Source organism: Corvus moneduloides, chromosome 25, assembly GCF_009650955.1.
Source record: "Corvus moneduloides isolate bCorMon1 chromosome 25, bCorMon1.pri, whole genome shotgun sequence".
Taxonomy (NCBI): domain Eukaryota; kingdom Metazoa; phylum Chordata; class Aves; order Passeriformes; family Corvidae; genus Corvus; species Corvus moneduloides.
The window spans coordinates 5,612,064-5,622,657 of NC_045500.1; the positions used below are offsets into that span (position 1 = coordinate 5,612,064).

A 10,594-nucleotide genomic window follows, 5' to 3' on the forward strand; every position below is an offset into this window, starting at 1 on the left:
AAAAATCAGAATTCTAGAATAGTTCAGTTAAAAAGAACCTACAACATCACCCAGTCCAGGGCTGAACAGAAGTCGAAGTGTGCTGTTCAAGGCATTGTACAAAATCCCCTCTCCAAAAAGCCTTTCCAGGATTTTACCCCCTTCCTGGTGAAGAAATGCTTCCTAACATCCAGTGTGAGCCTCCCCTGATGCAGCTGCGAGCCATTCCCGCCAGTCCTGTCCCTGCAACCCAAGGAGCAGAGCTCAGCACCTCCTTTTCCATCTCTTCCACATCTCCATGTCCTCCTGGGGAAGCTGCAGAGAGCCAGGAGGTCGTCCCTGAGCCTCCTTTTCTCCAAACTGGACAATCCCAGAGCCCTGAGCCTCGCAGGAGGCGCTTCCAGCCCTGCCCCAGCTCTGTTCCCCTCCTCTGGGTGCACCCAAGCCCCTCCACATCCTCACCCAGCCCTCCAGGGACTCTTTTAACTCTTCCCCCAGGGCTGCACAAGCACCCTCTCGTGTTCATAGTCACATTTTTCACCTTTTGGATGGAAAATCCACCTGAACACACCCTGGTCTTTTGTTAAAAACCGATTGATTCCAATTGGCACAGGGATTTTTTCCTGGGTCAGGTTATTGGTTGGTGTCTGGCCTAAGCTCTTATAAAGTAACCCAATCCTCTGCCTCTCAGAGCAAGCAGCAAATGCCCATTGCTGGGAGGCAGCAGAGGCTCCTCAGGGAGCTGCTTCCAGCTGGGATATTCTTTATTGGGATGGCTCAGGAGCTGCTCCATGAGATGCAGGAAAAATTCCCCATCTTTATCCTGCTGGCAGCTGGACTGTTGGATTTGTCTGGTGAGTGATGGGAATGGGAATGTTCGAATCTCAAAAATTGCTGCTTTTCTGCCTCTTTTGCTCTGTTCTCGGTGTTGTGCCATCAGCCTCAGGTGTGGGATGAAGGAGCAGCTCCCTGTTTGTGCAGCCCAGGATTTGGGTGAAATGGTTTCATTTTGCGGGGTGTGAGGGGCCCCACACCAGGACATCGCTGTGCTGCTCTCCCTGAGCTCAGTCCCCAAAGAAAATACTGTCCCCTTATGGGGAAAACAAATTAAAAATCCCTTTTCCTGAGTAATTCCAAGCAGCACCGAGGATCAAGCTGGTGCTGCTGAAGCCTTGATCAGAATCCCCTTTTCCAGGCACCACAGCACTGCCACGTTGTGCTGCCTTTCCTTCGGCAGCTATCCTGCCAGATCTTTCTGACAGCACGAAATCAGTGATGGGTTTGTGCTGCTGCTGCCCCAGCCGAGCTCCAGGGGCTGCTGTCACTCACAGCAGGGCTCCAGCCGTGGCTTTCCATCTTGCTGGGTGCCTGTGAGCGTCCCTGGGAGGGCACATGAATTAACTGAGCTGGTGGAAGCAGTGCTGTGACCCCAGGCAGGCTGTTCTCTTCAGGAAAGATCAACCTGGGAAATGGCAAAGAATTTTCCACCTAATTAATAATTTTCTCATTTTTGTGAAGCTGCTAAACCTCTGCTTTGCCTTTGTCAAAAACCACAATTTAAATGCATAACACTCAGGATTTTAGATTTGTGTCTTTCCTGGCAGGTGCCTAAGGAAAAATGCTTAAAGTTTTTGGGGAGGAAAATCCATTCTGGTCTGTGCCTTGGAAAGTATAATTTGGAACATCAGCCTTCTGATGTGAAGACAGAAAAAGTAAAATGTGTGGAGAAAAGAATAACCTTTAAAACAAAGGGTCTGCCTTTTTCAATGACAAAGTGTCTGCGTTGGGTTTGAGAAGTTGCTGTGTTCTGTCTGCTCTGTGCCAAAACAAACCTGCCTGGACACCCTGTATGGATCAGGAAGCTCCTGATGGGACTGGGATATTGATGGAGGGAGGGTGGTAAAGGAGAGCCAGGGGAGGGAGCTCATTCAGGTTTATTTTAATCTGGCTTTGCTGTGGAAGAGCTCCCAGCCTGTCCCTGGCCAGCCTGAGGGTTTCCCTCTCCCTGCATCTTCTACAGTGGAGATAAAGGGTTCCTCTCTGGCTGGTTCATGCTTTAGGTCCTTCATGTGATGGCGAATATGAACAGCAGAGGATGAGGTTTGGGAAGGGTTGAGGGGTGGGAATGGGAATGGCAGTGGCAGTGCCGGAGCTCCCGTGTGGCTCTGGCTGCGGCAGTGCCTGCTCAGTTTAGCTCTCCTGAAGGGCTGCTGGAGCTGTTCAGGGCTCATTAGAGCTGGGCCAAAGGCTTGTTCTCTGTTCCTCAGGTGCCTCCAGGAGTGACCGTGGTGCCAGTGGGATGCTGGGCCTGAGCTTTGCTGGAGCAGCCCAGCCTGGGCCCCAGCACAGCCCTGTGCCCGTCACTGAGGGCGACTGGGACGAGGTGACCTTGCATTTCCAGAGCCCAGGAGCTGATCCCACCAGTGGAAGAGCCTCTGACTCCATGTCCCACACAGGGAGAGCTGCAAACAGAACAGCTCTGCTGCCTGGGGCTGTGCCTGGGAAGCTGGGCAGGGCTGAGGCGCTGCACACAGCGGCCGTAAAACCCCAGGATGGACACACATCTCCTGGACAGCTCCGGCATGGCTCCACACAGGGATCACAGGCCACCACAGCTCTGGCACTGCAAAGAGAACCAGAAAGTTCTCCTGGGGCTGGTCTCAGCCCTCCCAGCTCCAGCTCTGGGCTGCCCCAGCCCTTTCCCAGTGGAGGGACAAACCAGGGCTCTCCCCAGGTCACAGCTCTCTCTTCCCCTCCTGTCATCAAGCAGAGGGAGGTGCCAAGTCCTACAACTTCTCTTCTGACTCCAACACTCGATTTTCATCCTCCAAGAAGAGAAATGGCAGCATCTCCATTTCCCCCCAGAGCTGGGATTTCTCTTGGGAGAGCAGGGGAGGGCTGGCTGCCCACAGGAACACCTCCCTCTGGGAAAAGGCCCAAGGACACGAACCCTCCAGCCCAGCCTGACCCCACAGCAGGGCTGACACCTGCCCACCCGAGGAAGACTCAGAGCTTGGGTGCTGGAGTTACAACTTCTGCAATCCCACCACAGCCAGCTCCAGGGGACCTTGGCTCAGTCTATTCCACAACAACACAGGCCAGGCCCGCTCAGGCTTCCCCTCTTCTGTCTCTGCAGCAGGCAACCACAGGCAACAAAGGCAGAAATTCAACCTCAGCTGTCACAAACGGTTCTGGACACCCAGCCCAGCTGCCTGCTCCTCACACCCTCCCACCAGGCAGAGTAAATTCTTCTTCGTTCTTGATGGAGGCTCCAGCTGCTGAGGAATTCCTTCCATCTCCGTTCCAAGTTGGCACAACTGATGGACAACAGCCCCTCTCTTTGCACAGGGCTCTCAGCTGTACCAAACATGTTCCCCCAGAGACCAACAGGAGCTCTCAGGAAACGGCAGCTCTGGCTCTGCAAAGAGATGCTGCTCCTTGGGCAGTGACAGGGAGACCTGGAAAATCTCCCTCCCCTGAGAGGCCACAGCCTTCTCTTAGCTCATCCTCATCCAGCCAGTTGTGGATTTCCACATTAAAACCTTCCACAACTGCTAAAGAGCTCAAAGAAGCAACATCCCCCCTCTCTCCAGGAATGCCCACCTTTGGGAATGCAGACCTCCAGCCCTGGGATTCTGTCCCGGCAGGGCTTCAGCCTCCCGGTGCCTTTGCTCCTCCTCGTGCTGGGATGCAGCCCATGGGCCTCCCCAGCCCTGCTGGGAGAGACCTCCACACCCCAACCACCTCATCCACAGCTCCTGGCTCTGGGTCCCGGCTCCAAGGAGCTTCTGCCCCTCCTGTGCCTCAGGGAGCCTCGGCTGGGATGCTGCAGGTGAGCACAGAGCACGACTCCAGGAGAAGAAGCAAAACTGGTTCTCCCCCACTGTCCCCAGCAGCCAGCCCCGTGCCCAGCCCCTCTGGAGCACACGGCCACAGGGACCAGGCAGTTCCCCCTCCCAGCCCCACCAAGCCGGGAGCTCCTGCTCCAATCCTGCTCTCGTCCCGTGCCCAGGGAAGCCATCCCAGCTCCACCACAGCACATCCTGGCCCAGGGGTGCCCAGTGAGGTCCCAGCACCCCTGGCCCAGGCTCTGGTGCACCAGTTCAGGATGTCCCTCGATGCAGCTGCCAGGAACCTTGGCACAGTCAGAGGTGACCCCCTGACCCTGCTGCCCTCGTCCCCACTCTTGTCCTTTGTGTTGAAGAGCACTGATGGCATGATCTGCCTGCAGCCCATGCAGGACTCCCCTCTCCCCACAGAATTCCCAAATGCCAGTGTTGAGGGGCTGGTTTCCATCCAGCAAATCCTGGCAGCATCCAATTCTTCAGCGCTGGACCTTGCAAACCTACAGCACCTGAGCCCTTCCAGCCTGGTTCTGGTCAGGCCTGTGTTTGTCCTGCTGCCCAGTGACAGAGCACACTCACAGGTGCTGCCCTCTCCTCAGAGTGACCACAGAGTGGCCCACCTGGCTACAAATGTGGGGACAACTGGGAGCAGCCAGGATATCCCAGTGAAAACCAGTTCTTCTTATCCCAGTGGGAAGTCTGTGGGACCTGAAACTGCTCTGTCCACTGTGTCCAAGCAAGAAGCAGAGAGAGCAAAAGTAACTTCAGAGCCAGTGCCAGTTGATCCTAATCCTACAGCCCTCAGGGGCTTGTCCCCAGCTGTCACCTCAGCCCCAGGTCATGTGCTGGACCCACGGACGAGCCCCACAGCGCAGACCATGCCCAGGCTGCCCGAGGAGATGCAGATTCCTGCTCCCCATCCCCAGCAGGCCACAGGCATTGCTTTGCTTCCCCTGTCAGCAGAGCCTGGCACCTCCCCGCTGCCACCAGAGCTGGTGTCCACTCAGAGCCCCCAGTCTTCCCCCAAAGTGGTTTTCACCACTGGAAGGCCACAATCTTCATCTGCAGCTCCTTTCCTGCCAGCAAAGGGACTGCGCGGTTCCCCAGAGCCTGCGAGCAGCACCAGGGCTGCAGGGCAGGGCCAGCACGGACAGGGAGGCTCCGTGCCCACCCCCAGCTCTGCCCATGCCCCCTGCACGGGGTGTTTGACCCCCAGTTCACCGCCCAGGGTGTTTCCCAGCACCAAAACCCTGCAGTCCAGGCCACAAAGGCTCCCAGGCACCAAGCTGCTGCCATCACCAGTTGTTCCCAGCACGTCCTCAGCTTCCTCCGTGCTTCCAGCTGGGAATGAGCACAGCGATTCCAGAGAGGGCAGCAGCACAGCTCGGTCTGGAGTCCCTGTGCCTGCCACAGCACCTCAAACCCCCATCACTGCTGGAAAACCTGGTCTCACTCAACGTTTGGAGTTGGAACTCACCTCCACTGTGCCTCAGCCCTTTATAACCACACAGAGACCAACACTGGCACCAGAGCAGACTCTGCTTTCCACAGAGGTCCAAAGGAAAACGCCAGTTTCTGGGAGAGTTTTGGCTGTGGTGAGCCATGCAGGGATGTCTGCCAGTTCTTCTGCACCTTCCCCAGCTCCTGCTGGGCTGTTCTCACAGACCAGCACGGGACAAAGCACCAGGCCAGCTGAAACCAGCACCAGTGCAGGAGAAAGAGGAGCTGGTAAATCCCTGGGAACCAGCATGTCTCCATCAGCCGTGTTCAACACAAGGACACCACAGCCCCCCTCAGCAGCCCCGGGGAACAACTCCAGCCTGGCTTTAACTCCAGCCCAACCATCTGTGTCCACAGGCTCTGTTACTGCCCTGCAGGGACATCCCAAACCCACACAGGGCACGGCCCAGGCTGCAGCAGCAGCAGCAGCAGAGACTCCTCTCCCTGCAGCCGAGGGTGACGGAGTCGCTGCTTCGCTCGAAGGCAAAGAGCGGCTTCACCTGCCAACCCCAGCCCTGCAGCCTGCCCCAGACGGGGTGCTCAGCTCCTCAGGGGTGCTCTCTGCAGCGCTGGGGAAGGGTGAGGAGGCAGCAAGAGGAGAGGCAGTGCCCAGCAGGCAGCTGCCCACTCAGGCACCCGTGTCTGCTGCACACCCAGCATCACCCAGACTCCCCCTGGAGGAGGTGTCCCCCCCTCTGGAGGAGCTATCCCCCCCTCTGGAGGAGCTATCCCACCCTCTGGAGGAGCTATCCCACCCTTTGGAGGAGGTGTCCCACCCTTTGGAGGAGCTATCCCACCCTTTGGAGGTGCTATCCCCCCCTCTGGAGGAGGTGTCCCCTCCTCTGGAGGAGGTGTCCCCCCCTCTGGAGGAGCTATCCCCCCCTCTGGAGGAGGTGTCCCCCCCTCTGGAGGAGGTATCCCACCCTCTGGAGGAGGTGTCCCCCCCTCTGGAGGAGGTGTCCCCCCCTCTGGAGGAGCTATCCCCCCCTCTGGAGGAGGTGTCCCCCCCTCTGGAGGAGGTGTCCCACCCTCTGGAGGAGGTGTCCCACCCTCTGGAGGAGCTATCCCACCCTTTGGAGGAGGTATCCCACCCTTTGGAGGAGCTATCCCACCCTCTGGAGGAGCTATCCCACCCTTTGGAGGAGGTATCCCACCCTTTGGAGGAGGTGTCCCCCCCTCTGGAGGAGGTGTCCCCCCCTCTGGAGGAGGTATCCCACCCTCTGGAGGAGCTATCCCCCCCTCTGGAGGAGGTGTCCCCCCCTCTGGAGGAGCTATCCCCCCCTCTGGAGGAGCTATCCCCCCCTCTGGAGGAGGTGTCCCCCCCTCTGGAGGAGCTATCCCCCCCTCTGGAGGAGCTATCCCCCCCTCTGGAGGAGGTATCCCACCCTCTGGAGGAGGTGTCCCCCCCTCTGGAGGACGCTGCCATGGAACAGGACTCTGCCCACTCCAGCCCTGGCACTGCTGCCGGGCCCCCCACACCGAGAGCAGTTTCTGTCCCTGCTAATAGGCTCGTTAATCAGGGCACTCATCAGCCCGCTGTCAATGACCCTGAGCTGCTCCCAGCCAGGGACCTCATCCAGGTCCCTCCGGCCCCAGAGAGCCCCTCGAATTCCCCTGGGAACCTGGCAGCTCTGACACTCCCGGGGGATCCCTGGCTGGATGCTGCGGGCACTGACTCAGCCCAGGAGCTGCTGCTGAGCACGGAGGGGGCAGAGGAGGGGGGCACGACGAGGGAAGTGACAGACGGAGCAGCTGAAGGCTTGGGGACAGCGGTGACACTGGAGCCTGGAGCGCTGGGGAGCGACTCACACCAGAGGAGGGGGCTGCACTCGGATGTCACCGTGCTGGATGGGCAAGTACCCCTGGCTCCCTGCTTTGGGTGTTGCTGCTGCAGCCTGGATGGGTTTCATTTTATTCCCTTTTTCTCCTTTTCCCCCCTTTTCCCTTTTTCCCCAGCCTTGCCATCGTGAGTGACTCCTGCGGCTCCAGGAACCACTCGGTGCAGCTGAGCCTGAGCCCTGCAGGGGCCACAGCCCCCGAGATCCCTGGATCAGAGCCTTCCCAGGACACCTTCCTGGCTCTGGTGGCCCTGCAGAGCAACAGCAGCCAGGCCCTGCTCCAGATCCACTCGTGCTGCGTGACCCCCTCCGCCAGCCCCGGGGCTGCAGGTGCCCAGTGCTGCCTCTTCCACAGGTGGGAATGGGAAAGATCTGCCTTCATTTAGGATTTATGGGAATACACCATCCTGCTCCCCCCAGGGGCTGTCACAGGTGTGCAGCATCCCCTTCCTGCTGGGGAGGCACATCCCAGGACAGAGCAGTGCAGGGATGCTTCTCCACGTCCCCATTGCTCCACCAGCATCTCGTCTGTCCGCTCGAGGCCAGGGGAACGGGAGGATCCATTAACCGGGGTTTGTAAACCCACTGGGGTGTGAAATGTGCCTTAGAGGCAGCTCAGGGGTCGATTGGCACACCACAGCAAAACCAATGTCCCAGAAACAACTCTGCTGCTCTCGGGCTCCTGAGCAGGGCGGGCACAGCCGGGAATGCCGATGTTTGGGGGATTTTCCTGTATCTCGGATGTAGACGCAGGGGTGTGGCGTGGAGTTTGTGCAGAGCTGTGCCAGCAGATCCTGCTTTAGTCAGGGAGAGCTGGGATTTGGAGCTGTTTGCCTTTTGTTCCTGCCAGGCTGCCCTGGGAATGCAGACATGTCCAGCTGCTGCAGGGCAGCGGCTCCAGAGCCGCCAGCTTCTCCATCCAGCTGTTCCAGATGCTGAACCACTCCGTGGCCTACCTGCACTGCGAGCTGAGGGTCTGCCTGCCAGGCCAGCCGGGATGTGAGCAGGTACTGTGGGGTGGATCTGTTCCCACAGCACCAAGGAGGGATTTGGTGCTCCCAGAGTCTCCACACCAAGGTCACCCCATGGCCACCCAGTCCTTGGTTAAAGTCTGGGACAGCAGTTCATGGTGTGGAGTGGTGGCAATAGTTGGTAATCGCTAAGAAAAGGAAATCAGAGAATAAAGATTTACATTTGTGCAGGTCCAAGGATTGCAATGACAGCAGAGGTGCCTGAGGATGCCTGGGGGCTGTGCCCGGGCCCTGGGCCAGGATGTTCTGTTCAGGACACTTCCAGGTGTTTTCCATGTCTTTCCCAGGACTGCTTGGAAAGTGTGGAGCCCCTTCCCCAGCCCAGTGACAGGACCAGCTATGGAAACCTGCACAACCTGGTCTCCCTCGGGCCCGTTTGGAAGATGAACAACAGGTTTCTGTATAAACCAGTGGAAGGTGGGGCTCTCCTGGTTCTATTTCTCTGTCTCTTCCAGAAGTTTTTGCTCAGCTTTTCCTGCTGCAGGAAAACAGCATCTTTTTAACAACTTTCTTGGTTAGATTATATCCCAACAACTCCTCAGCTTTGCTTTGACCTTCCTAAATCCCAAATATTGTGGTTAATCAGTGTCACATCCCACAGAGTTTCAGCCAGGAGACACAGCCAGATGCATCCTGTGAAGGAACTGAAGCTTTAGGGGGAGGAAAGAGGAGAAAAATGAGGCAGAATGTTCTCTATCTGTAAGGAACTGCAGCATTTTGGTGCAGAATGAGGTTGGCCATAGGTCAGGAGTGTTCACAGGTGAAATACAGCAGCTGGTTAATGTTAATTAGATATTTATAGCTATTAGAAAAGAGTGACACTGAACTGGTACAACACGAGAGACTTCTCAAAACCCACTGGCACCATCCCTAACTCCTTGTGTCTTGTTTGTGCAAAGAACATTTTTCACTGCTCGATTCCCTCTCTCTGTGTCCAGGTGCTGGTCCTGCCATGCTGCTGCCCACCCTGCTGGGATCCCTCACTGGCTTTGCAGTCCTGGGCAGTGCTTTCATGGGCCTGTGGCTGCACCACCGGCAGAAAGCCAAGCCCAGCCGTTATCCCCCGTTCGGAGAATTCCATGGGCTGTGATCCCGAGCAGCTGAACTGCTCCTGCAGCTCCCCCAGCCGTCAGAGAAGCAGCTGAATTTGCTTTGCTTCTGTAGAGCTTCTGCTGAGCCAGGGGGCAGGAGATGCCACCTCTGCTCCGAGCCTGCTTCTCCTTCCTTCCTTTCCTTCTGCATCAGCGACTCCACAAACTGCAGGGTAGAGAAGGAATCGTTGTAGTGCTCCAGCTGCCAGGGAGAGCAGAGCTGGAAGCCCAGCACAGGCTGGGCACAGAAATGGGGAAGCAGAGAGGAGATCAGGGGCAGAAGAACCCAGTGAAATAAAGCACTGGAGCCTGCCACCAGGGAGAAATGGTAGGAAAAATGATGGAATTGGGAGTGTGGACAGGACCCAAGAGCTCCAGAGATGTGTTCCCTCGGCTTTACAGCTTTCCTCACCTCGGAGGAGCCAAGTCCCTTCCTCCTTTCCCTTTAGTCCTCTTGTTTTCTCCAACAAGTTCCCACAAATGGTCAGAGAACTCCAGTACCAGATGGAATCTGCTGGAATGCACTGGGGAGAGGCATCCATAGGATGGGGGATACAAACAAGGCTTTCCTGGGAGTGCGCTGGGGTTTAGGGGCTGCCTGTGGGAGGGCAGCCAGGGCGGTGCTGCGGAGAGCCCCCAATGGGCTCCAGCCCCACTTCCCTCTGTCCCAGAGGAACTGGGGCTGCTCCATCCTGTCCAGGACCTCCTGCAGCAGCTGCTGGTGGAGAGGAACGGAGCGACCTCGTGGGGTGTGGAAGGAGCTGCGACACAGAGAGAGTGGGCGAGGAAAGGCACCTCTGGCAGGGATCTCCCTGTCTATGCTGGGAATGACCAGCAGGACTCCTCAGCTGCTGTTCCTGCTGTCAGAGCCGGAACATCCACGAGCTGTTGGCCCAGAAATGCACCTGCAAGGTGTGGGGAGGGACAGAAGCAGCTGCTGCCCCTCTGCAGCCACGGACTGAGCGTGTTCCCCCAGTGCCTCCCCGCCTCCTGAACTCTCTGTAATAAAACCTGAGCATCGCAGTGTTTGTCTTGTCTGTGCCTGAACCTGAGGGAATGGGGCCCTGTTGTGCTTGTCCTCAGCTCCAAAACAGTGTTTGGCAGGTGGGCGTGGAGGGGAGCAGGGCATCACTGCTGGTGGGCAGCTCCCAGGGAGTGCCAGGGCATTGGCAACAATCAGGTTCTAATGGGGTTTTTTTCTCCCTAAAAGGCTGCAGAGCCTGGCTGGCTTTTTTCCCTTTTCTTCTTTCCTTAAAAGAAGGGAGTCCACTGCTGAGGCACCTCGTGTCAGTGTAACAGAAGTAACTCAC

At 57.5% G+C, this 10,594-nt stretch overlaps 1 protein-coding gene across 1 annotated transcript; it reads left to right on the forward strand.

The window, feature by feature from the left end:
- The first annotated feature begins 2,201 nt into the window (after positions 1 to 2,201).
- Positions 2,202 to 10,307, forward strand: LOC116455581 (nascent polypeptide-associated complex subunit alpha, muscle-specific form-like). The gene is made up of 5 exons (XM_032133577.1): positions 2,202 to 6,978; positions 7,095 to 7,517; positions 8,013 to 8,169; positions 8,481 to 8,610; positions 9,132 to 10,307. The coding sequence occupies exons 1-5, from the start codon at positions 2,279 to 2,281 to the stop codon at positions 9,281 to 9,283; spliced, it is 5,562 nt and encodes a 1,853-aa protein (XP_031989468.1). The 5' UTR covers positions 2,202 to 2,278; the 3' UTR covers positions 9,284 to 10,307.
- The last annotated feature ends 287 nt before the right edge of the window (positions 10,308 to 10,594 follow it).